The sequence below is a fragment of the Stylophora pistillata genome, chromosome 1, assembly GCF_964205215.1.
Source record: "Stylophora pistillata chromosome 1, jaStyPist1.2, whole genome shotgun sequence".
In the NCBI taxonomy this organism is placed as follows: Eukaryota; Metazoa; Cnidaria; class Anthozoa; order Scleractinia; family Pocilloporidae; genus Stylophora; species Stylophora pistillata.
In genome coordinates, this window is record NC_142519.1 from 5,325,242 (window position 1) to 5,352,500 (window position 27,259).

The 27,259-nt window shown below is 37.4% G+C and overlaps 3 protein-coding genes across 15 annotated transcripts in view; 2 read left to right on the forward strand and 1 right to left on the reverse strand.

Moving 5' to 3' along the window:
* Nucleotides 1–2,036: 2,036 nt before the first annotated feature.
* On the reverse strand, nt 2,037–5,533 carry LOC111324644 (PIH1 domain-containing protein 2). 2 transcript variants are annotated; one of them, XM_022928254.2, is made up of 3 exons: nt 5,351–5,533; nt 3,970–4,650; nt 2,037–3,391 (listed from the first exon to the last, which is right to left on the reverse strand). In XM_022928254.2, the coding sequence occupies exons 1-3, from the start codon at nt 5,525–5,527 to the stop codon at nt 3,335–3,337; spliced, it is 915 nt and encodes a 304-aa protein (XP_022783989.2). In that variant the 5' UTR covers nt 5,528–5,533; the 3' UTR covers nt 2,037–3,334. The 2 variants fall into 2 exon arrangements, with proteins under 2 accessions (XP_022783989.2, XP_022783987.2); XM_022928252.2 differs by having other exon boundaries at nt 2,037–3,551.
* A 58-nt stretch (nt 5,534–5,591) lies between these two features.
* Nucleotides 5,592–16,403, forward strand: LOC111324723 (UBX domain-containing protein 6). Of its 3 annotated transcripts, none has more exons than XM_022928347.2 (13): nt 5,592–5,705; nt 6,022–6,236; nt 8,094–8,247; nt 8,740–8,813; nt 10,852–10,974; nt 12,109–12,206; nt 12,368–12,443; nt 12,956–13,034; nt 13,557–13,684; nt 14,270–14,364; nt 15,001–15,128; nt 15,222–15,364; nt 15,743–16,403. In XM_022928347.2, exons 2-13 carry the CDS (start codon nt 6,069–6,071, stop codon nt 15,872–15,874), a joined length of 1,398 nt encoding a protein of 465 aa, XP_022784082.2. In that variant the 5' UTR covers nt 5,592–5,705; nt 6,022–6,068; the 3' UTR covers nt 15,875–16,403. The 3 variants fall into 3 exon arrangements, with proteins under 3 accessions (XP_022784082.2, XP_022784084.2, XP_022784083.2); XM_022928349.2 differs by having other exon boundaries at nt 13,560–13,684; XM_022928348.2 differs by having other exon boundaries at nt 5,603–5,698.
* A 1,190-nt stretch (nt 16,404–17,593) lies between these two features.
* LOC111324646 (uncharacterized) overlaps nt 17,594–27,259 on the forward strand; it is a 21,986-nt gene continuing 12,320 nt past the window's right edge. Inside the window, exons 1-3 of one of the 10 annotated variants that reach the window (XM_088731765.1) lie at nt 17,594–17,787; nt 23,832–24,007; nt 25,688–25,764. The gene's annotated coding sequence lies outside the window, so the exon portion shown is untranslated. Of the gene's footprint in view, nt 17,788–20,475; nt 20,726–23,831; nt 24,008–25,687; nt 25,765–27,259 lie in introns of those variants that run through there. The other 9 variants (XM_088731757.1, XM_088731741.1, XM_088731730.1 and 6 more) reach the window with 9 other exon arrangements.

Genomic DNA, 27,259 nt, shown 5'->3' on the forward strand with positions numbered 1-27,259 from the left:
AGGGGCAGCTGTTCAAAAGTCCTCAATAAAAGCATCAGCGTTGAAGTTCTTTTTCTTCCGGATAAATTTATACCTTGGGACGAATCTAGTGATGCGAAAGTTGATTCAAACGTAAGGTGCGTCATGATCACTGATCTTAAGAGAAGAAAGGGCATCAGTGTGAGTTACCTGGTTAGGTATATTCGTGATTATATGGTCAATGAGGGTTGATGAATGTTGAGTAGTACGCGTTGGCTTCGATACTAACTGGTACAGACTCCTGGATTTAGGGATATCAGATCGCTGGAGGTCGTTATTTAAATCACCAGTCAGGAACAGTGCGCCGTCCCAAGTGAATTGCTAAATCACTCAACAGAGATTCAAATGTTACTATCCAATCGCTATAAGGTACCATGGATTCTGATTGGTAGATGGTTCCCAGGAGGAGTCTACTGTGCTTGTTGCGACCTGGGATCTCCAGCCACAAGTGTTCTACGGTGGGATATCTCTTTTCAATATCTGATCGCCTTTTAAATTTGATGGAATCCTTAATATACACTCCTCCGCCCCCCCCCCCCCCTCTTTTTGTCTCTGTTATTAAAGGCGTGGGTGTAACCAGGAATTGTAACGTACTGAAGTAACAGGTGGTTCTCTTTCAACCAAGTTTCGCTCATAGTGATGACATCGAACTTGTAACGATCGACGGCTAGCAGCAAGTTATCAAAGGTGGAAATCATGCTTTGGGTGTTTATGTGCGTGACAGTTAGTGGTTTGTTATTTGTGACCCCTCACGGAAAAATAAACACTAACGTCTTTCCGTTAAACGGGTGAAACGCACGGCTACCGAACGGGTAACAAACGGGGGAACTCACCCGTTCGAACGGATGCTATCGAACGGCTTAACGGGTTATCAAGTATTTCGAACGGCTTGTGTTAATTTTCGAACGGGTTACCCAAACTACTGAACGGCTTGTCAAAATTTTCGAACGGGTCACGCTTCAAGGCTTCTAAATGGAGGTCTTCGGCAAGGGCTGTGTCAGCTTCGTCACGGGGTGACATAGAGGCGTGCCAGGTATCCTGGCCGTAGAAAGGCACTACTGAAATGAGACGTTTTGGACAGTCCACTCTTCAGCCTGCGTGGATTTGATATAATTAATGTTAGTGATTCCAGCGCACCGGGCGTCAGTTTGATCTTTGCACACGACACAAAAGAAGCGTTTCTGATTACACCGGACGCCTCTCAGACACTGCAGGCAGATTGTAGCTGGGGTTCTTGATGACTGTTTACTTGACTTTTTGCGTGTTTCTTGAGCAGGATTCTGTACTGAAACAGGCCCAGTATTCAAAGCGATAGCGCCAGCACGTAATAATAGTTGAAATGTGGCGGAACAATTTGGGTAGTACGGGATACAAGAGTTTGTCCTCCGAGTTTGCATTTCTAATATTTTTATCAATAACATATATTTACATGTAAGACATAATTAAGAAAAATCCAACTGCAATTTCTTCATCCCATTCCCCTTGTAGCTCCACTTTCAAAAAGGCCTTCCAAAACAGCCACAAGCTGAGCTAACATGAGTTTTAGCAAAAAGTTGACTATAGACATCTCTCAGAAGACTAAACATCGAATTTACTAACAGAAAAACACTAGAAAATATAGATGAACCGCCTCCCGGTCAGCTAAATGGATAGCGCGGTGGACTGTTGTGTGGGAGGTCAAGGGTTCGAGCCCCGGCCGGACAAACACTCAGGGTCTTAAAATTATTGAGAAGAATTTGCTACCTTTCTATAACATCAAGAAATGGTTAGATATTCTAGTCTTCTCGGATAGGGACGAATAAATGGAGGTACCGTCTCCTGCAGGGTTGAGGTAGGAGACGTTAGTCTCCCACACACGAGATTACTGTGTGATGGATGTCCTCGCCTGGGGTGGGATGGGTGGGATATTGGGCGCACTTAATTTGGAGCCTCGTTCTGTTGTGCGACCCTCGCCACACTCTGGTGAAAGTGATTAAATAAATGAACGTGGCTGACTGAAATTTGTATCACACAAGAAATACTAGTCAAGCTATAGTTTATTTTCCCTTAATCCACGTCAGGAATGGACAATACTGTTTTTCAACAGTTTTTTCAATCTTTGATGAATAAGATCCTTCAATACCACCCAACCCTTAGACATATACAAAGGCCTCAGCTCTATTGTCAAGTCTCCAATGAATGGTCTACCATTTCCATGTAGTCATTGTCAGAAATTGTACTATGAAATCACAGAACAGACTGCCATAAACAATGCATCTGTAGATAAATAACTACACGTCCAACGCAACGAAGCGAATGCACATTGAATTTATTTGCCAGATGGACGTCTGTTTAGATGTAAAGATTTGTAGATATGAGTGTGATTCGGCTTAAATAACTAATTAATACAAATATCTAAATACAAAATATACCAACAAGAACAACGACAGAAAACTGAAAAGAAATAAAAACGAACTTATAACTTGTGGCGTGACCAGGTCCGGCAGTAAAGCTCTTAAATAAAAGCAACACGGCGCTGGCAAAAACTAACGAAACGACTGACATTGTTGAAATCAACTAGCAACAAAAATTATTTAACGAAAACAACGTGCATACAGGTGAAAAGAAATAGTTACCGGCGTTACGTAATCTTACATAACCTCACGCAAAAACTCGAACTAAATTGAATAGAAAAAAAACTTTACAATAGTACTACAATAGTACTACAATAGAAAGAAGAAGAATATAGAATTACTTCGCATTTGCTTGCCAATAAAAAGAAATACAAATTCTGGTCGTTACAGCGTCAATGTAATTAAGTTAACCTTCAGAGACCAAATTTTGCAAAAATTTTGTTTTTGCTCATTCTCTAGCTGAAACATTCATTTGTAGTTTGGTGTAGAAAATAATCTGAAAATTGTTAAATGATAGCGTGACGTCAAGGAAAAACAGTTTTTGAGAATAGTTAATAAATAGCTAAAAGTGTTATAATTCTTTTAAACGTAAGCTGTTCCTTGGCTTTTTCTCAGTAACCGTGGACCCTAATTACCAATTTAAATATTTTGTGCAATCAAAAACGTTTTGTTATTTTGTGACGGTAAGGTCACTTTTAGAAAAAATTGTAACAAGTCTTTTTTTTTTTTTATTTCCACAGATTCTAAATTTTATCAGCTTTTTAGTGATGTGTACTTTGCCAAGGTTTCACAACAAGCAATGTGCACAGAACCAATTTTCCAGAAGACACCCCTAAAAATCTACAGCATCCCAAAGAGAGTGGAAAAAATGTCTTCCATGCAATGGGCAAAAAACTGATCACCAATAAAATCAGAAAATAAACTCATGTACCTGTATGCACAACAGAACACTGTACACATATGTGTTTGAAGTGTGAAATCTGTAAAAAACAAATGTCCAGATTAAGATTGAATTGGAAGTTTCACAATTAATTTGTGTGAGTTGGTGTTGAAAGTGGCTTCAGTTCTTTCAGGGTCAATTATCTGGGGTAGCTTGATGTGAAGGTTGTACACTCCAGGGGCATCTAGTAACAATGCAGTCTAAGAAAAAAAAGGGGAAAAAATGGACTAAAAAAATTATTTCATAACTTTTTTTTTTTTACATAGTTGGCAATTTAAAGGCTGCAATTGGAAAGAGAAAAAATTGTATGAGTAAATGTGCAGTAATTACAAAAGAATAAAAAGATTGAAGGTAGTTGTGTCAATTTTTGATACAAAATCAATTTGAGGTATATTTTTGGAAGAAATACATCAGCCACTTCTTGTGTTCAAAGTTCAAACATCTTACAAAACATCATCAAATAAATTTGTTGTACCTTTTGGCCTCTACTGGTACATTCAATTACTGCAAGAAAGATAGAACTACAACCCAAATTGCAAACATAATAAGGGAGGGGGGAGAGGAGGGAGTACCCTCGAAACCCCCTCTCAAACAGGAGTACATGTATTTAATCCATACCTCACACACATCTAGTTGACACTGTGAAGATGAAGTGATATTTGGTAAGTTAACTTTGACAACAATCCTTTTTGGCCTGGAATCTTCTGCATCCTTCTCCAAAACTTCATAACTTGGTGTCACTGGTGTTACTGGCTGCGGCACAGTGTTGGTGGATGACACTTCCTCGATGAGGCCTTTTTTTGGTTTTTCTGCTGATCGCTCAAATAAATCTATTGGAACATTTCCATCTTGTTGGTTTTCAGTTACTGTTATTGATGAAAGTTGTCTTAAAAGAGATTCTGGACTCTCCAAAACTCCTTTTCCTGGTTTCTCAGAGTTGGTGGGATTCAATGCTTGTTCTCTACCATGTCGCAAATATTTTCGCAAGGCTTTTGGATCCCCCTTAAAAGACATTTTAAAGTTTTTGTACTTTCTTGAAACTTGAATCTGTTTGGCATTCTCTAAATAGTCCAGAGCAACATGAACTAGGAGGTTCTTACGATCTTTACTGTTTAGAACACCCTTCGTGACTGCAGGATGAACTATTACATCAACCACTGAATATGTCGACTGTCCATCCTTGACATCCTGCATTTCACCAGCCATAACAGGAATGGGGTCATTCTCAGATTTTGGGGCAAGCATCTGTTCCCAGCTACAGATGTTCACAAACAGCTCACGAGTGATCACTTTGGGAAGCTGCAATTTAAAAAAAAATTATCTCAAACTCCTTCAAAGATTAATATAAGATGAAGAAAAAAGGTTGATGATAGCTTCACCATAACTGACTAATAACTTCTGAATTAAGGCTGATAGTTTCTAAAGAAACTGTTTGGCGCTGCGTCGGTATCGGTAACAAAATAATTTGAATATATCAACAAAGTTGAAATGGTAAATTGGCCACCGTTATGGTTACAAAAGCTGATATTTGGAGTGTTAGCCCTTCGTCGGAGCAAATAGAGGAATATTTTACTTTAAACCCTTTACTCTTCATGATCAATGTAGATCTTCTCCAGACTGTTCTCTATAGTGTATATTTTCAATGGCACTGACTGGCAGAATTTGTTTGACAATCAAAGGATTCTTGAGTTAATGATCACTTCCTTAATTCTCGTGAATTTTGTGTTTGATTCAGCTATGATACTGTCAGGACAAATCAGATGCTCATCAGTCTCAGAGGCTGAAAGGTTGATGGTGATGGTGTGTAAATTTATACCTAAGAGGCGGCTGATACAGCGTGAATTTCAAGAAATTGTACAGATAAGAGCAGTAAAAATAGTCAAAATTTAAGAAAACGTAATGAACACCATAACTTAAGCTATCTCACATCATGGCATTTAAATGTAAATAATTCACTTTTTGGCGGTTTCAGTACTCGCAATTTTTAATGTTTGCTTACCAAAGTAGTACAGATACAAAAACAGGGTTCTGGCGGCTTGAAATAGGTAGATCCCTCCTTCAAAGTCTTGTCAATAAACCTCTTGTATGCTTCAGGATCTGAATCTACCAGATCATCCAACATTTTCCACATACTGTCTGCTTGATTCAGAACTTCCGAGCCTTTCTGGTCCGCCATCTTGGCTCTCTGTAAAATGAGGGGTACTGGGAAAAGCTTTATTACGCATGCTTACCATTGACCGCTGGTATTTTGGAAGTTGAGGTTGAGCTGTCAATATTGAGCCAAGGTGGAAGGTGACGAGCCGGTGTAACATCTGATAGGAAACTGAAAGTCCTCTGTAATTTCAAAGTAAGAGGTCTGTATGCTCGTATGCTTAACATAGCGTAGAACGTTTATCGTAACCTTCCACATTATTTCATACCTGAACCGCACCACTTGAACCATTTCTTGGAAGTAAAGCTTAGAAATTCAAACCTTTGATTAAATTTACAGGTTTCGTTCCTTGAATAATTATGTAAACGCAATTTATTGTGTTATCCTCTATATTTTCATTGATTGCTACAGCAAAAATGGCGAAAAATTCTGTTCATTTTATACAAAGACTTAACACTGTATATAAATTGTTGAATCATTTAATTTCAATCCACTGTTGTATTGTTTCCATCTAACAGGTACAGTCTTTTAGTATGACGACTGCCCGAAAAACAATGATTTGAAAATGAAAAAGCTTTTTGAAAAAGCCAAATTAGATTACAAGTTCAAGAAAGCAGGTGAGGGCCATGCCTTAACAGGTAACAGCAGCACAGCCTCTCAACAGCAAGCAACTTCCTCAGCGCCTGCCGTGCCGCGAGCAGCCCCAAGCTCAGATGCACAAAGAGCTGGGCAGGTGAGTAAAGAAATTTGTGGTCATTTTGTACTTGAGGGGTTGGAGAATAAAATAGCTCTTTGGTGAAGGGAAGACAGACATTTGGTCTTGACTTACTCACTGACTCACTCATTCGTTTGCTCGATCGTGCCTTACATGTACATACATACATACGTACATACATATCTTTATTTCATAAGTATGTTAAAAAATTGGCAACTTTACAGCTGATGTAGACCTACTGTATTATCTACGTAAAGATAAATAAATCTAGAGTAAAGTGTTAAATAAGAAACAGAATGAATATGAATATAAATGTGTCATAATACAGTATATCAGAAATAGTAGAAATTTGAATTTTTATTATAAAAAACAGAGCCACTCCCCTTTCCAAAATATTTACAACATCATTTTTTTCCTTTATAAGCCTATTTTTAAAAGCATTTGGATTAGAAAAGTGTCTTTATCTTGCAAGGAATTCCAGACAATTGCTGCCCTGTGTGCAAAAAAACTACAGCCAAGTTCAGTATTAGGTCTATCAATTAAAATATTAAGCAATTTTCTAAGATTATAATTATTAGAGCACTTAACGACCAAAGAATTTACTTCATTTAAGCCCAAGCCATAAAATGCTATGTGAATAATAGTTAAGATACGAAACTTTTAGAAATACTCAAGAGGCATCCACCCAGATCTTGCTAATATATCATCATCCTTCATACATGTACATTTTGGTAACTTATGTATCAGTCTAGCAGCTTGAATATGTATCATTTCTAGCTCTTTAAGCTTAGTTCCAGACCCTTATATCACAATTCCATGGAAGACACTTGGGATTACTGTTGTAAAGTAAATAGTTTCTAAAATAGATTTGGGTAGAAAACTTATACATCTCAGCATTTTAAATTTTTTGTGAAGTTAAGAACAAGTTAATTCGATATGCTGAGACTAAGATAATTTGTCATCGATTGTAACTCTGAGGCACACAGAGGAGGTTACATACCGAATGATGTCCTCACCCCACTTTAGAGGTTTCATACCTGACCCATGAAGGGCTTAGTCCTCAAAATCATCGCTTCAGATTTACCTTCATGGACAACCAGTCTGTTCTTAAGACTTCAGGAATTAACCTGGTCTGAGACTTCATTTATTCTGTTTTTTTTTTTTTTTCAATGGTTAATACAGAATATTATTACACAACTCGGGCAGTCAGAGGGCCAATAACTAAAATCAACCAATCAAAATGCTCTATTGCCGGTCAATATTCTCTCAGTATTGGACTGGGCACGGTTCTGAATGATACCGCACTTGTGTCCTTTTGAACTTCAGTCGTGTAATAAATCTCTTATTAACCAAGCTTGCTTTTTTGTACGGACCGAGCGCAGCGAGGTCCCTACTGTCAAGACCTCAGACCGATATTCTCCCAGTACAGCCCTCGTGCTTGGTTAATAAGATATATTTAGAGGTTAATACAGAATGTACAAAATCGGTGATATACTTTGTCAGAATTTTGTGGATGATTTACTGTAGGTTAGTCCAAGGAGAAAATTTGTCAAGAGCAATCTGTGCTTTATATTGTTTATCAACGACAGACCGTGTCCGTTTTCAGTTTATTCTTTCCCTTTTGTCCTTGTTTTATATCAGCAAAACCAGTCTTATTTGGTTTTCTTGTACTGAAGATAATTTTTGCTCCTTGTAACTTATGACTTAGCCAAAGATGTGTTATTATGAGACACACAGTTGTCAGGTTACCAGGACCCAGCTGGGAATTTTGATTAAAACTAAGCCCATCTAGATATGTACATAAATCAAACACATATAAATTATATGTGATTTGAAATATTGCAATGTACCAGGAGTTTCTTCATTTTCACTCAGGCTGCTTTAGAAAGGTTTTCAGTTCATGAAAAAAGTGCTGTGAAGAAGCCAAAGTCTGCCACAGCTACTTGGAAACACAGTGGGCCAGCAGAGACATCTCAAAGCAGTAGTGGTACAGGAGCAGCACTGAAACTGAATCAGCTGAAAAGAGAAGGTTTAAGATTACTTTTTTTGATATTCAGTAAGATTTATAGCACTGAATTAACAGTTAACTCTTGGATTCCAGGTGGAGGGGTTGGGATTTGTGAACTCTGGGGGTTGAGACGTAACAGGGTCCTTGGATTGTGTTCTTGGACGAGACACCTAACTTCCACAGTGCCTCTCTTGATCTACCCAGGAATATAAATGGGTTTAGCTGAAATGTCAGGAAAAGCTGATGAAATGCCTGAGGGCTACCTACATTGAAGCAGCATTACATGCTCAGAATGAAGCAATACTTCTTGTTGCTTATGCTACAGAAACCGTGATAAGCTCTGGCTGGATAAGCCACCTGGCTGGAGTGCAGACATAACCTTCTGTATTCAACTGAGGCAACTGACAGGTTACCAGCTGGCCTTTACAAAAATTTGAACTATTTAGACAGCTAGGAGGTTAGTTGTTCTTCACAATTACCCATAAATGTACATATCAATTTGTATCTTTTCAGTGAGACAGGAGTTGGCATATCAAGAAGCCTGCAAACAAAGAGATGTTCAGAGAGAGGTTCAATCTACTGCTGAGGTGGGTTTGGCACCATAATACCTTTTATGAAATTGCCAGGAAACTTTAATGGCTCTCATGAGCCTTGATTTTCATGGTTAAGAGGCAGGGGTCCTATTGGAAAGTCTAGGCCTAATTGAAATGTTGTTGTTATTTTTGTTGTTTTTTGTTTCGGAATTATTGGTTAGCTTTAATGAATACTGTTATATAGTATGCATTTCTTTGGTTGAAAAATTATTTTAGTTAGTAGATCTTTGAAACAGGAACAAGAGAAAAGCATTAGCAGGGCTCGACACTATCTCTTCAACTTAGCAACCAAGAGGCTAGTGACAATTTAGATGTCACAACAATTTCACTTTGTTCACTAGCCAAACTGGCTCATGAAAATAGAAAAAAAACGCTAGCCAAAACTGAATTTCTATTAGTCTGTGGCTAGTTGGCTACGGTTAAGTGTCGAGCCCTGATTAGTAAGTTGAGAGAACCATTTACACCCTAACATCGGAATCCATATTCTCCATACTGTTCTCTATACATTCCCTTTGGTCCTGACAGGGAGAATTTGTTTAATAATCCAAGCTTCTTCGCTTGAAAATAATTTTCTCTATTCTCCTAGCTCTGGTTGCTCATAGGGCGGATAACGCTGGGGGAATTATGCACTATTTGTAGAGGTAAACACATGATTTCAAGTGCAATTTGGAATAAATAAACACAAGTAAATTTTTTCAAAGACTAACAAAATTGCATGAGCCCGTAGGGCGAGTGCAATTTGTGGTCTTTGAAAAAATTTACAAGTGCATATTTATTCCAAATTGCACGAAAAAATCGTGTGATTATGTATTAATAATATACATGAAAAAATACGAGGTAGCTTCTGATAACTACGCAGAAGAAAAGAGTGGGCATCATGTGCAGAAATAATTTATTCAAACCCTGCAAGTGACATTGACCTTGACATTGACCCTGACATTGACATTGACATCGACATTGACCAATCATTCTGACCAATCAGAGTGTTCGGTTTGTTTCTTTCTTTGCACTGAATTAACCCTCTTCTGCACTGAATTAACTCTCTTCTGCACTGAATTAATTGAAAACTGCATTCATCTTAACCAATCAGAACTGAGCAATTTTTTCATGTATATTATTATATGAGAAATTATGCACCATTTTTTCTGTGATTATGCGCCAAATTTAGCAAATTATGCAAGTTGCACAATATTAAAAGTATTGAAGTTTACATATATTTTAAATTTATATCTAATTCCATATTAAGAAAACCTAATTATTAATAATTATTTGCCAGGAAATTGCTTAACTCTCTCTTTGGCCATTATATTGTAATTGTTTTTTTTTTGGTTTGAAAAAACTTTCCATTTTAAACACGAAAAAAACAGAAAAGAAAGTTTCTGGAATAAATTTACCAAAATGGCGCCATTTTTCTTTTGGAAGCATTGATTGGTTCTTTTTCCTCCAATCATATTGCTTGTAAGTCAACAATTAGAGCTTAGGTCTCCAGCAGCAAAAGACAGGAGGCCTGTTCGATTTTACTTGTTTTCCTGCGTATTTGACATGATCTTTTCGATGAAAAAAATTAATACAGTTTTTGCCATCAAAATTCACTACAATGTGAAAAAACTATTTTAAAAAGTTTTGAAGCTAGGAAAATTTATCTTTTAGGACATAGTTTTTTGAAATATTGGGAATTATGCGTAAATTATGTGCTTTTTACAGGATTATGCGAATTATGCATTTGAGCTAAAATTATGCGCTTTTGCATTGCCACATAATTCCTCCAGCCCAGTATCCAGCGGATAAGTGTTACCAAAATGTACTACGCTATCCACTGGATAGAGATGTATCCAGTGTTATAGCGTTACCCATCCTTCGAACAACTGGGGCCTGATCTTAATGAAAGATTCAGCTGTGTTATTCTGAGGCGATATTAGATTCTGATCACTCTTTGGGTTTATAGGGTTAACCAAGTTAATAATTAACACCATCTAGCAGTTTAGTTCTTATTTGTAGGTTTACCCTTGAATCTGTCTTATTACTTCCCCAGCCAACGCATGTAGAATGTTCAACAGTGCTGTCTCAAGAAGGAGTGTATTTTATTTGCCCAGTGTGTCCAGTTACAGTGTTAAAAAATGAACTAGATACACATTTGTTGGAATGTCTCTCTAAGGTATTTTATTTCAGTACAGAATTATAGTACTGTTGGTTTACTTACTGATTGACTAACGGACTAATTGATTGTTGAACTGACTGTATGCCTGGACAACTGAATGACAAATCTAATAACAGTTCTTATTACTGATTGACTAATTAACGAAGAAGATATATATGTGCAAGTTTCTGAAGGAACTGTTTTGCTGTGTCATTAGGAGAATTACTAGATAGCTTGGTTATATCAACTGAATTGATAACTTATATTGACCACTGTAAAGAGTTCCACAGGTGACATTTCTAGCATTATCTCTTCATTGCTGCCCTTCATGATTTAAAGGGGGTAAGTTTCTAAAGAAACTGTGGTGCTGTGTCGGTGGTGGTAACAACTGAAGGTAATTTGGTTCTATCAACTAAGTTGAAATTGTAAATTGGCCACTGTAAAGTTAAAAAGCTGACGTTTCGAGTATTAGCCCTTCGCCTTTTGCTCTGACGAAGGGCTAACGCTTGAAACGTCAGCTTTTTAACTCTTTACGGTGGCCAAAATGTAAAACGCTCGAAACATCCGCTTTTTAACTCTTTACGGTGGCCAATTTACAATTTCAACTTAGTTGATATTACCACCTGAAGTTACCTTCATGATTTACTCTGACAAAGGGCTATCTCTCAAAGCATCAACTTTATAAATTCTTTACAGTGGTTTATTTACTGTATCAACTCAGTTGAAAAAACGAAGTTAATCATCTTGACTGATTGACTGACTTACTGATGACCTAAAGACAACTGACATTAGCCAATTAATCTATCACTTCAGGACTCAACACTAACTTTTCAATCTGCTAGCCAAGTGGTTTGCGACAACGTAGATGTTACAACAATTTCAGTTTGTTTACCAGCCAAACTGGCCAGTGGAAATCAAGAACCGCTGGCCAAAACTGAATTTCTACTAGTCTGTGGCTAGTTGGCTACCATTAGTGTCAAGCCCTGTCACTTGATTGGTTGATTAATGGGTAATAATGTAGATAGAAAGACTGTCTAACTAAAGAGGGACAGATTGAATGACTGACTGCCTGAATAATCTACCTCCGAGGTAGATCAGTTGGTTAGTCCTGTATATACTTATATCATGATAAAAGTCCTTTCTCTTCTTTAGCAATATCCTGGTGAGCCATTGACAACCTCCTGTTCCATGATACACACCCTGAACAAGGACAAAGAAAAGGTTAAAGCCTGCATTGACCTAATCTGTAGGTATGGATTTGTTTTTGTTTCATATTTACTTTAAACAAGTTTGAAAGTCAACTGAACTAAATGAGTTGAATTAATTATATTTATTAGATTTAATTTTATATTTAAATGTTAATTCAAACATGGATAATGATGATGATTATTTTCCATGAATCATGCTCTAGGTACCTTGATAATATCTGCAAGAATCCAGACGAGGAAAAATATAGAAAGATAAAGCAAAGCAACAAAATATTCCAGGTATTTCTAAATAGATATAGTTTGAATTTATAAGTTGCATATATTTCATACCTTGTATCTCAGTGCAATATAACTGGTGCGATGTTGTTTATTATTTAGGGCAATGCGATATGATGTTCTCTACTCCCAATCATGTAAATACATATATCTTATTAACCAAGCGCGAGGGCCGTACTGGGTGAATATCGGCCCGAGGTCTTGACAGTACGGACCGAGCGCAGTGAGGTCCGTACAAAAAAGACTGAGGGCCGATATTCTTCCGTTACGGTCCCGAGCATGCTTGGTTAATAAGAGATTTATTATACGACTGAAGTTCAAAGGGACACAAGTGCGGTATCATTTGGGACCATTCAGGACAGTGCCCGGTCCAATACTGAGAGAGTAATTATTGACCGGTAATAGAGCATTTTGATTGGTTGATTTTAGTTATTGGCCCTCTGACTGCCTGAGTCGTGTAATAAAGTGTCTTAAAGTTCCTTCCTTTGATGTTGTATTTGATTGTGTTTATTTAGGAACGTGTAGTGCCTATCAAAGGTGCCACTGAATTCCTTCTTGCTTGTGGATTTGAAGACAAAGTTCTCTTAGTAGAAGGTAAAAAAAAATTATTAAGGATTTCTTAAGACAAACTGTTAATCAATTTTTAAAACAAATGAATAAAGGGGGTAAGTTTCTAAAGAAACTGTGGTGCTGCATCAGTGGGAGTAACAAGGTAATTTGGTAATGTCAACCAAGTTGAAATTGTAAATTGGCTACCCTGAAGAGTTAAAAAGCTGACGTTTCGAGTGTTAGCCCTTCACTCTGACGATGGACAAACGCTCAAAACGTCAGCTTTTTAACTCTTTATGGGGGCCAATTTACAATTTCAACTTAGCAGTTATTACCAAATCAACCTGTAAAACAGACCTGTGACTCAAAGAAGCTGGGATAGAGTCCTTTTCCCAACCACCTACTGTGCATTCAGCTAATTTTGAGTTTTGAGTGAGTGATATAACTTACTGGGTCAGTGGTCATGTTACACTTTCTGATCAGCAAGAGAGAGGATAGTACATGTGATGCAGTTCTTTTTTAACATTTTTATAAACTGTGCAATATTTTTCAATATTTCTCCTTCAGCAGATTCAGAAGAAAAGTTTTTTGTTTTGCCAAAGGACGAGTGTTGTGACTGTGAACGATTAAATGTGTATAAGGAAGTGTTAACGTCAACTCAAGCTTTGAAGGCAAAACTTGATCGTTGCTTAAAGGTATGTTGTTTCCTTAACCATGTTTACCCTCAACACCCTTACATCAGTATAGGTATTCTCCATACTGTTCTTGTTATATTTCCCAAAGTGCTGACAAGGAAAATTTGAAAACAATCAACAGCTTCTCTAGCTGGTGATCATTTTCTTTAATCTCGTGACCTTAGTGCGTGATTTAAGGGTGATATTTGAAGAGGAAATTGGATGCCAGTCACTCCAAGAGATCAAAAGATTAACAATGAGCTCTGTTTTGGCAAAAATATGCAGTTTGTTTGCATGACAGCTGAACATACATGTGTATGATGCACAAGATTTTAGCTCTACATGAATATGAGTTGAAAATATGGAGCAGTGACTTAATTACAAATCACATTTGGTGATTATGAATTATTATGTAAAAAAAAAATCTAGTTACAGGTAAAGAGATATCAAAAGAAAAAAATGTCTTGAATTGAGTCAAACAATTTCTGTGAGGTTTTAATGATGGCCTAACAACATACCCTCCTCCGTCCCTTTATTGGTTTTTTTACCTTTTTTTCTTTATTTGTTAGTTTGTTTTTTAGTAAGTTTGTTTGTTTGGTGTTGTAGGTTTACAAGCCAAGCAGCCAAGCAAGTCATTTTGAGGTCCCCTGGGATTTCTATAACAAGACAGCTGAAGAGGTCAAAAGTGAACAAATAGCAAGGTGAGCATCAAATTCACTAATCCTTTGAGAATGTAGTCATCTGGTTGCCTGTTGTTGATAAAACTAGATAATTCGTTGATTGTTTGTCAGGCTGAGAACGGGCAACACAGCTGTTATCAGAACTACATGTATCGATTATTGAATGAACCGAGTGTTCAGATAATTTCTTACATGAACCAGTATTTGAATGCAATCAAAAGCAAGAATATTTTCATTAACTTAATACGTAGATCAATTGGAAGCTTCAATATCACCCCCCAGGTAACCCCCAGTGCCCTTGAACTTTTGAAGATCGGTTTGTTTAAACTCTCCCCCATCCCTTCTCGGGTTAAAATTGTCTTCAAATGCCTCACCCAAGTGTCGGATTTGACAACCGTGACTTTCTTATAGATCTTTTACTCCGAGACATCTGCTCACGAAAGCGAACTTTCTATGCTGAAAAGACTGGACAGTCTGGTTGAATGTCCCCACATCACCCAGGCAAGGTTCAAACCTCCCACTTCCCCCGGGCACGGACGTCAGTCAAATGCCCACGGGTGGGAGGGGGGGTGTTGAAGCTTGGAAGTGATCGGCACATTACGAGCTGCGTTACTGTCTAGATGTTATGCTGTTTTCTCTTGTTTTATTGTGTTCTAGAACGGAGGAGGTAGAGAGAAATTCTCAGCTCAGAACTCGAGCCATGCGTGAAGCAGAGAAACGCCCATCCAAGACTTACCGTTTCACTTTGGTACGGATACGTTTTCCTGATGGGGTCATTCTCCAAGGTGCGTAATTTGAATGTTGTTCAACGCATAACCCACAGGTTTTCCTTTTTCAACTTCAAATTTATTTTATACTTCTTGTTCTCTTGTCTACAGGAACATTTTATTCCCGAGAAAAGCTAGGGGATGTTTTCGAGTTTGTTCGGCAGTCCCTTGTGTCCGAGTGGCAGCCTTTTCTTATCTTCGAGGCTGGTAGACAGTTGAAAGATGAAAAGGCTACCCTGGTCGACTTGGGCTTGGTAAGTAAGAAAAGGCACTTCCGTAAGATTCACGTTGATTAAATCTACATTTTAAGCTCTTTGCTCTATTCATAGGAACAAAGGAGGGAGGAATTTTTTCACTTCTTTATATTCTCTTTCATTGAACCAGGCGCAAAGCTGGGGACTCGAAGAAAGCGCTTTTAAAAGACAAGAAAGGATAAAAGCAGAGAGAGAAAGAGAAAAGATATTAGGAAACGTTTAACATTATTTAATCTCCCTCCTTTTCATTGGGAACTGAGAATTTTCTTTACCATGCGGGAGAAGTAAACAAAATCTTTCTTTATTAGGAGACCGTGATTTTAAATGAACCATCTTTCTTACTTAGATGATTTTTACGAAGGTGTTGTTATTATGCAGGTTCCAGCTGCTTTGGTGAACTTCAAGTGGGACCCAGTTATTATGAAAGAAATCGCAGCGGCACAAGGTCAAGTGGACGAGAATATCTTCCTGAAACCCGAAGTGCTGTGCAGAGTACAAGAACTTAGCTAGAACACGATGATAAAATTAAAACGAAAATCATCATTGATTTCATCGTAAAACTGAATGTTTTCATGATAAAATAAAATATAAAGAAACAAAGGATATAGAAGACCATAAAGAGACCGTTTGGACAAAAGCAGATTGTGTTTGAAGTGAATTTGAACGATACCTAGGAATGCATCGCTAGAAATGCATCGCGAGAAATGCCAAAGGGTCTCCCTAACTAATATAAACAGCCCGGTTATTCAAGTGTCGGCGAACTAAAGACTGTAGCGCAAATTTTGACACGGTAAACAAATGAGTAGCGTAAATTGGAAATGTCTTCACCGGCAAGAGGTAGACGGGTTGGCTCTTTACAAAGAGCAGATAAGGAGTTGGACTTTGGACTTCGGAGAAGTCTAGAACCTGAACCTGGGACCGACAGAAATGAAGTCCAGTGCCATCAGTAACTCAGCCATACCGCTTCCTCTGTGGTTAGGTATACTATGTAGCAGTAGAATATGTAGAAGGAGCGAATAAAAAGTAATGTCAAGGAGAACTTTAGATGAAATGTTCAAGTCACAGTTTTAGGGTGAACGAGAACTGATTGCAGCGCAAAGTAATTCTGACAGATTGTACGACTGACTGGCCATTTTGTTGACCGATTGACCGTACACGTCTGTTTAAACGGCTGACTAACCGGCTTATCGACTAGCTAGCTGGCTGGCTGACGGACCGGCTGACTTACTGGCTGACTGACTGACTGACTCATTGACGGGCCTGGCTGACTAACATATTGGCTTGCTCTCTTACAGACTGACTCACTGGTATTCTGTAACCTTTACTCCCAGGCTTCACTTTGTAATCGCTGCCATATCCCGCAAAAGTGTTCAAAAGTTACTTAGAGATCCATAGACCGCCGTGGGTGACGTATGTTAATTCTGAAACGCGCAGTCACGTAAAAATTTGAAACCTTTGATGTTAGCTACAAGGTAAAGTCGAGCCTTTATGAAGCCGACGAACCGTAATGACGGTCACCCCGTACTAACTTGAAACGGTCACTAAGAGCAGAACCATTCAAATAAAACTAGGAATACCGGTAGTCTCCCTGTATTCCGTGATTATCTCCCGGAATGTGTGTGATTTGAGTACAAATGTCCTCAACGCGTTGCAAATTATCTTTGTTCTTAAGACTGTTGGGACAAATATTACGCACGAACATCACGCAAGCCTTTTCGCGTCAATTGTTGACCGTTCAGTGATTATGTAACAGTTGGACCTCAGTACAATACAATATTCTTTGTATTGTACTGTATTGAGGTCCAACTTATGTAACAGTTGGACCTCAATGCAATACAATGCAATACAATACAATATAAAGAATATTGTATTGTATTGTATTGAGGTCCAACTGTTACATAATCAGTAAACGGTAATTCTGCTTCATTGTTGTGTTTTTTCGTTACGCCACCATTTCGTTGATGTCGTTCATTAACCAAGAGCCGATGCATTTTTGAGCGAGCCTTTTTATAAACTGTGCATCAAGTAATCAATTATAGTATAAAATAAGGATTTTTACGCGTTTGACTCCTATCTTGTAGAACCTGTATTTAGCGGTCAACCTGATTGTTGTCACGTGACCCTTAGCGGTTTGCCATCATATGTAATCAGGTGACAAAGGTGGATCTAAGACTATTGTTTCGCCACTCCTTGAGCATGACTCTCGATTGTTTATCCTGTGCGTTTGGATGGAGCCTTCCGTTAGGAAATGATTCATCGTTACGCAAATGCATTCTTATCACGTTCCATTGTTCCTTCCATAAATCTAGCCGCTTTGGAAGGCAATTTAGTTAGTTATAGCTGTTTGTGTGGACGCTATCCTACGAGGATAATTATATTGTTCTGTGTGTCTTCAATCGCAACTTGGTGCAAGTGTAACCAAAGTAAGTGATCTTTCCTAATTGTTAAAGTTCTGTGAGAACTATAGTACTATTCGTTTAGGGTCAATAGTGTTAATGTTATGAAGTTGCTTTCAGTTATTAGTTAGAACATCAATATACATTCGAATGTCATCGTTCAAAATTTGAGTTGACCTCATGTTAAAGTTGATCAATTTGACATTTAGAAATAGGTGAACAGTAAAGTACCTTCGGCAAGAGTACCATATAACTCCATACGTTAATTATGCATTCGGACTAGTAGATGGTACTCTTTCCGTATATTCTATGCTCAGTAATCTATACTCTATACATTTCAAATCCATGTTTAGTAAGCATGTTTAGAAAGTTAGTAAGTGTTGTAATGCATGTGTCAGTTCGAACCGACAACTGAATCGACAATTCAGAATACAATTGTCTGTGATTGGCCCACAAGACCTGCGCTAAATACTACCAACCAGCTGATATTACTGTGATACTAAACGCTGTTATTTTTTTCCCACTCAACCTGTGGAATTCGAATCGTCTGACTTGAACCATCACTTTACCACTGTGACTGATTAGTTTGAGTTTCCGCAGCCGAATCTGCACATCATCGACTTCGGTAGAAAATTACTAAACAACTTGGAAGGTGTAACAATACGGACCACGTTTATCTAAACAATATAATCTTCTCATTTTTAAAATACGTCTTTAATAAACCTTTTTTAAAAGTGTACGACTGCTTGTAAAAAGAAAAGTATAAATATGGACCCCCTGAGCTACAAATTAATACGAAAAGTCCATTCCCAGCCCCCGGGGGAGGGGGGTACTCCCTTATAAGGGCTGAATGGGGACGTGCGGCCAGCCAGGGTATGTTTTTCGAGATTTTTGTCTTAAATAGGAAATAGAATTTATCATTTTTTGTCTTAATCAGGTATCGATTTATCAATTTTTGTCTTAAACAGGATATCTTTTCTTGGAAGATAAACAGCAAAATTTTTACAAGCTCTAATTGTAATTAATATTGAATTCCGTTGATTTTTGCCTTGATACTAGGCACATTAAATGTCTTAAACAGGGTATCAAAAGTCGGAACTCTGTCTTAAACAGGGTAGGAAAATCAGCGATATTTGTCTTAAACAGGGTCAGGGTATGGGGGGCCGCGCCGCACCTCCCCACCCAGGAATATATCGAGTACCCCCCGGGTCCCAGCCTCTCATTAATTCGAATTCAGTGTCCCACAGCCACTCTGATTTTTTCACGAGTTCACCCACACCACCCTCCATGCATTGTGGAATGTCGGTATGAAGGCGTCAAACATTCGATCTCTCAGGGCGTTAAACGAGCCTGAAAATTATCACGTGTTATTTCAGTTTGAATTTACAATGTGAAGGAAACGTTTGGTCGAACGCGAGTCATTCGAAATATCCGAACGTTTTTGAAGCTTTCCGTGTTGATTTTTGATCTTACCTGTCAAGACTAACCAACCAAGCTGATGCTTTTTTTGAAGCCGCAAAACATCCGCTTGAGTAGATGTATACTGAGCTTTATATCAGGTGAGACACACTGTGTTGAATTCGATAATTTGAACCAATATTTTGACGAACCTTGTACTTTAAGGAGAGTTCCAGACTACGAATTAATGTCCAGACTAAAAGAACCAGAGGATAAATTTTGCATTACTGAGGACTGGACTCGCATAAAAAAAAACGGTTACCTTTACCAACTTAAATAAGAGGACAAAGACATTTTCGAAGGGTGGTGATCATTGGTATTTGTTTTCGTTTGTCTCAAACTCCCAAATCGGACTCCCTCGTCTCGCTGCATAACAGTCAATGCATTGAAATAGCAAACCTCCCCCCGGCTTGTCTCCAATCTTCCCGCGGGCTGATCAACGCGCGTCCTGCAGCGCTACCAGTGAGGACCTACTCCAGGCTAGTTTCTCGTGCCAGAACTTACCTCAGCATGGTTAAGTGTTTTGATGTCACCGACTCTTGCAAATTATCGCGGAAGTTTGATGACGTAACTTTGTGTTGCCTACTTCATTCTCGAATCATGGTAACTCTGCAATATATTGCAATATATTGTGAGTGAATCAGATTAAGACAGAAACTTAGAAACTTTGCTCACAAAGTGTCTGGGATTTCTTCAGTCTTTTGTTGGTAATAATTCATCTTCCATCTAATGAAACAAAAGCGCTGGTGTCTTATTAAGGCTAGTTAACGTTAAGCAGCGCTCGATCATTCATTTAACCAGCCATGTTTAATTCAGGAGTAAGAGTCGACGGTAGGGTGGGGGGGAGGAAGGGGGCCCCCATCCCAGCCCCTCTCCTTATTTTTGACCGTCACTCACCCCAGTACAAATTTCTTTCTCTTCCCAGTCTTTCGCTTCCATTTAAATCAAAGATAACGGCCATCTTTCGCGGCATGCAACAAACTGTCGTTGTCTCTTGCTCCTTCCCCGAGTCGCCGTGCTTTCGTGTTCTCGTCATGAACCGCTGTGTTGGTTTATTATGAGCAACTGACGTCCGGTTATAAATTTGCAAATGTTGGTTTAAAATTGCTCGACTCAAAGAATTAAAACGCTTCATTTTCCGTACACGGGGAACTTTATTCATTCAAGCGTCTTCGGAATTACTTTACTATCTGAGGTGTGATAGCGAAACAATCACAGTAAATAAAGAAAACTACGCAGTCCATAGAAGAAAGACTTTGAATGAAGTCGAGGAAGCTGTGTTTGTACAACCGCGTTGGAGATGGTTGAAATCACAATACCCACCAGTAATGGCAAATAAACTTTGAAATGATACTTAGCATCTTCAATAATTCAAAATTTATTTGGGACAAAGGCCGTACGGTAATAATTTTACCACTAAACGTTTAACGGACAAGCTTCTTAAATTAAAAACCTGGTGTTCAGAACTCTGAATTTGCGGATATCCTTTACTGATAAATCGTCAAATGTAAGTATTCTTGAAGTCTTATCGGTATTTCTCAGAAATTTATTCAGACTTCTGTCGGAAGTCACACTGGCGACTACGTACCGATTATAAAACGATAGCCATGATAAAATTTTTCTGGGAATGCTAGGGAGGAGTGTCAGGTTCGCCTTGAATCCAGTTAATCCAGTCGCAATTAAAGCACTCTTTGTCGGGTGTTCCTTTGAGAAGTGTCATGAACTCGTTCCGATCATGCACCAAAATTCAAATCAGTTTCATCTTAGGTTTTTTTATTCTAACAAAATTTGAGGAGCATCTTTCTTTTGAACTGGGAAATACATATATATATCTTATTGGACGTTTTGTTGTGTAGTATCGCTGAGTACTTTTACGAGTTATGCCGTATTTTGACGAGCCCATAGGGCGAGTCAAAACACAAATACACGCCAAATTGTTATTTCAGTGCGGGCGAATTTCGCGGATATTTATTTACGAGGAGCGCGTTATAGAAGTATGCGAGGCGGAACGGAATTGGCGCGTTGTCGTGTTGCTGTTTCTATTTTCTTCAGTAAATGATGCAATCAGTTGGTTGCCTTGTTGTGTTTCTTCGTTCGATTTATCCAATAGACTTGTATCGATATTTGCCAGCCATTCGACTCTTCGTTGTCAGAAATATGATTCAAATTGTCCACCATTTTTTTTTTCGTCACTTCCATCCAATTCTTCGCTTGTGCAATGCGAGAAAACCTGTCTAACCGGTTCCCTGGAGTACAAATACCGCGAGATATTTGTACTCTACGGAGTGTTGTTGGATAATAAGAAAAGGTTATAACCAAAAATAATGAAAAAAAATATGTATATATACATTCATTATCCAACTACACTCCGTAGAGTACAATAACGCCTAGACGAGTACAAATATCACGCGGAATTTGTACTTCAGGGAACCGGTTAGACAGGTTTTCTGGCATCGCTCAAGCGAAGAATTGGATTTAAGTTACAAAAAAAAATGGCGAACAATTTAAATCATATTTCTAACGACGAAGAGCCGGAATGGCTAGCAAATATAGATCCAAGTTTATTAGATGAATCGAACGAAGAAAAACAGCTAAAAGACCGGGAAATGTCTTCATTTATTGAAATAGAAACAGCAACACGGCAATTAAGGCGCCAATTCTGTTCCGCTTCGCATACTTCTGTAAGGTAAATATCCGCAAAATTCGCCTGCACTGAAATAACAATTTGGCAGGCTCGTCAAAATACGGCACAACTCGTAAAAATACTCAGCGATACTACACAACAAAACCTCTAATAAGATATATATATTCAAAGAAAGTAATGAAATTATTTTAGCAGTCTACACTCAATAAGCTGTAATAGTTACAAAAGGCAAGCTAAAGATTTTTCCTTTCTGTCAGTAGATCAGTAGATATATATCAATCTGATGGTATCTAGAGTGATATACTGATTTTCATAATTTTTTTTTTCCTTTGTTCTTCCTTGATAAACCCGGTTAGTTTTGAGAGGCTGAGAATTCACTAAAATGGTATTCGAATCAAATAGTTGTTAAGGTTCTAACATATTATTATTAAAATGTAAACCATGTTATCTCCACGCAAAAAAATCCAATTTTTGCAACTAAATCATATGCCGCTGTACACGTTTCCGAAGGGGGCAAAGAGAAAATTGATATACGGCAAAAGGATAAATTTTTTTTTCATTTTTGAGTATAGAACGCATTGCGATTGTGTTTTGTAAAACCAAATCAAAGTGATGACAAGAGCCAATCAGAGCGAAGGAAAATATCTCAAAGAGCCAATTAGCAACTATTCTCAAAAAGCGCGGGAAACGTGTGTGACGTAATCACGATTGGTTTCAGTCTTGAATCTGACTGGTCGAGAATGAGGTGGAAGTTTCTGGACCAATCACATAGCGAAGTAAAGCAAAACCAAAGCAGCCCTGGGTTACTTGCGATGCTCAATTGCATTAAAAAACACGAAACTGATCCTTACAGCCTCGTCCACATCACACAGCAGAAATTAGAAAACGCGGAAGTCACCGTTCCTCACGCTTTTGCCGCTGCTGATGTTAATGTTTTCAAATGAATTCAGCGAGAGTGGACGGAAAATATTTCAACTGCTTTTCAGTATAAACAGAAAACTTCAGTTGGAAACTATCTGGCTCTAGGTTGCGGCTATATTTATCTTATCTAGGCATGAATGTAAAATGCATTTTTTCGTCGTTTATGTTTGTATTCGTGCTACATAACAAATTACAAAAACCCTTGGCTTTTTTTGGAATGGAATGGAAACCATTGGTTTGCAATCAGTCAATACTCTAAGTGGCCCAAGAGGGGTAAATTTCATTTATCCACACCACTTGAATAAAGATTTTCATCGTGACGAAATGTCTTTGGTTAAGGTCAAATCCTCTTTTATTTAATTCGGATACGAAAGTATACTTTAAATATAGAGCATATCGTTATTTTCATGAAAAGATAGCACTGAAAATCATTGATATGTACGCCCTATGAGACAATTCCACCTCGAAATGCAAACAGTGTAACGAATTGGGTAAACATCTTATCAATCTGTCGACACCGAACTCACAAAAGATATAATTTGGATATATCAACAAAGTTGAAATGGTAAATTCGCCACCGTAACGATTACAAAAGCTGACGTTTCGAGCCTTTGCTGATATATCCAAATTATTTCGTTACTCCCACCGACGCAGCCCCAAACAGTTTCTTTCGAAACTATCAGCCTTTATTCACAAAAGATATACACATATCAGAGCTATTTCACTCTCTTTACATGTAGATTAAAAGGGTACCTAGACAACATAGGTTGATCGATACAATCGTGCAGTAACATAAAAAATGAAAAATCAGTCTACATAACAGATCCTAGAAGAAACTTTTTTTATTCGGCTAAGGTTTTTACCATACTTAACAACCTAAGAAAAAAACTTGAAAATGATAATTGTGTTTCAATCTAGCTTGACTTCGCGTAAGGTGGGTTGTCAAGTTTCAATCGTTTTGTGAAAGACTTTAATTTCGATGTTCGTGGAATAAAATAAATAAGTTTTGCTATTATTAAAAGTAAAACTCCTTTTTTTATCTGTCCAGTTAGGAAATGTTTACGTTCTTTACTTTGATTGGCTGCTAAACCACAGCGTGTAAACAGTTCACTCCGAAATAAAAGATGAATCCGTGTTGTCTCTGAGCACAAAACTGGGACACTGACAGACAAGGAAACTGCTCTTTTTCACTTCTGAAGACGGTTACAATTTTCTCTACAGAACGTAAGTTTTTAAAACTATGCTCTCATTCTTAGATGATTTGTTTGTGAACTATGCAGTTTTAAAGCAAAAGCGTACCCCGCTTCTGTGTGTATTGAATTATACTTCCCCAAAGGAGAGTTCTTTCTCTAACAAATGGTGCTGCTAACATTTCGGTAGAATATACAGGAAAATATAATAATTCTAGGTTTTCAGGCCTTCAGAATTTTTTTCAAATCAACTTGTAGAACACAAATGTCTATAACTGAACAGCTCCAACCAGCCGTAAATATCGTTAGCCTTTGAAGCAATTCGTTGTTTTAAATCGTATTTGAAGACAATTTCCTTCCTATATAATTGTTAAGATACATTCGGAGAATGGTGAGTGTTTACAAACGGTATTTTGTCAGTTTTTCCCAATAAATGGTTACTTTGGAAATACAGTGTGTTCTTTCTAAATTCATTTTAAATTGGGTTAACGAATTTTTCAAATAAATACAATATGAAAGAGGTGACTCAAAATTATTTAAAATAATTGAACAATTCGTACACACAGGACGGACATGCCGTGTTCAATTACAATATGTCTAATGTCTTGAAAGTTCCGTCATTTTCCGCTTTCTTTTGTCCTTTGCGTGTGAGCTAACATACAGTGAAACACGAAAAATTATTAGATTCTTTTCCAATTACTGAGTTCTGGCACTCTTTTAACGGAAGTACTAAAACATAAAACAAAAAGCCATCGAGTAAGAATCGTATAAGGTCATTTGTGATTTGCATCAAGCATTTCGCTGCGTGAATAGAGGTGAAAAAAATTGAGCCACTAACACATATTTTAGAAGGCACATTGCGTTAAATCACAATTGGAAAGTCCGTACAATGACCAACTTTCCAGGTTTCAATTAAGATTCAATAACTGGATGATAGAAAAGATGTCTTGGTTTAGTATATGTGTTCCTCCTGCCTTTTTAAACGTTATTTTCCTTTAGAAAGATTGTAATTCTCCCAGAAACTACATTCGCAAGTCAACTTCTTTAATTTTAGTTTTAGTGAGAATACATTACGTTCAATATTACATCTTGTCAATCAAGAAAGGAGATGGCTTTTGGATGAAATAATTCTGTATGCTATGACTATTGACTTAAAGGAAGATTAACGCGACTTCCAAAACTATTGTTTTTAAACTGAATAATGGTGTTTATTTTATTAAGTGTAAAGCGTTTGATGCAACAGTGAGTCAGGGCCTGGTGGGGTAACGAAAAGTTTTCGATCAATGCCGTGAATCTTTTTTTTCTTTGAATCCGTATTCCTAGTCAATAAAGAAATCGTATTCTAAAAAAACCTAAGTAGTTTTATATTTCTTTCTCGGTGTAATATTGCATTACATCAGGGAACATTTAGTTCCTAAGGCAACGTAGAAAAACCTTATTGAAATCACAGAAGCGGCACTTTCAAAAAATTTTTGTATCTTTTAAATATCACTTGCTGTAACTGATACATGGTTTGTGACGAGGTGATTGTGATTGTACTTTTAAGAATTCTTCTCATGAAGTTTTGAGGTGAATTAACAAAGTCTAAACTTACCAGGTTACGTTAATGGCACGTGTAATGGGTTTTTTCTATTATTAAGCTAGAACTTCCTCGAGAGTACTTAAGTCACTTCCCTCTGGGATCATAAACGTATATTTTTTTTTCCATCCACAGTCTTAACCTTCTAAAAGGACTGTATCAAATCGGTTTATTTGAGTGAATCAATTTTCTTCATCAAGGTAATCATCAAGGTAAGAAAGCGATGAACTTGAATGTTCTTTCAAAATTTTTGATCTCAGATAACAGTGGAAATCGTTGATAATGCGAATATTTGGAGAAATGAGAATACGAGCTGGTCTCTCTCATGTTTGAAGTTTTAATTTTTTATCATACTTTCCCTTCCAAGCGTAATTTACCCCGACCATAATGCCTGGAAATTACGAAAATCGTAAAAATCATTAAACGGCGGGAACTTCTGCGTCCGTTGTGTATGACTGACCGCACAATCATCGGTATCTGTCCATTGGTGAAAAATCTATGAAATCGCAAACATTTTTTTTTTCAGTAAAAAAAAAAAAAAAAAATAGAGTAAAGCGTGGGTGAAACAAAGAACAATGTATGGCAGCATAATTTTTTTTCATGTTTCCTAGAAATTAACCCTGAATCTAAAGATAACATTAAGCAATTCTTAGGACTCTTTTATAGGCTCGCATCAATTGTCTCACGGAGAGTTTCTCGAGTAATAGCAACCAAAACATTACAAATACCCGTTCATTCTCGTTAAAGTATATTAAGTGGTGCAAAATACTTTGGACAGCTTTTTCTGAACCAAAGTAGTTTCGAGCTAAGATGAATGGATCATCATTAGAAAAAATGTCTTAAAGGTGCTTTCGTAAGTTAGGTCATTTTACGGTATCGTTTTGCACCTTTGGGTTAAGAAGTCCTCTTCAGTTTAGAATACCTCTGAAATAACACATTAAAATATTTGTTAAATATTTTCTTGGTCCAATGACGAGAAATTGTAACATTTTTAGTGAGCGATCTGCTGTATTCAAAATCAAATTGAATGAAGCTATTTCTTATTTCATACAAAAGTTATTTTATCTTACGAGAGCTTAAAATATTTATGTGTTAATCGAATTTGTTGCTAACTGGTAATGTGTTACGTTGTTCTAAAAATGCGTCAATTCCAAGCAAAGTCACCATTAAGCAGAAATGACATTCCAAAATGCAAATCATAAAATTGAGAAAACAAATGAGACTCAGTCTTTTTCACAATCAAATGTTTCATGAGTCTTAATATTCATTTGAAACATCTTTCATAAAATGAATGACTTTACTTAATTTTGTCGATTGCCAATGTTCCTTGCTTTAAACTTGAAGTTCTTAGAGAGTATAAAGTTTTTCCTTTGCAACAACACGTTATGTTGGACACTGATCTTTCAAATAATAATGCATATATCACTGATTTCATGAGGCCCCTACCATTTGAACGCAATTATTTCCTTTAAAAAGTAAAATCATTAGAAACATGAGTTACTTACTAATGTTGGATTTATGCTTTAAAAAGTTGAAATTTAAAAACGCAATTTAATCTTTTTTAACAATGCATCTTAACTCTTTGTGTTGTAGATTTACTCAATAAGAAGCAGATCTCGAGTCTCATCAAACAGAACGTGAACAAAGTCGTTGAAAGATTGACAGGCTTTTAACTTAACTGTTTAACGAGCTGTTACATGTCAAAGG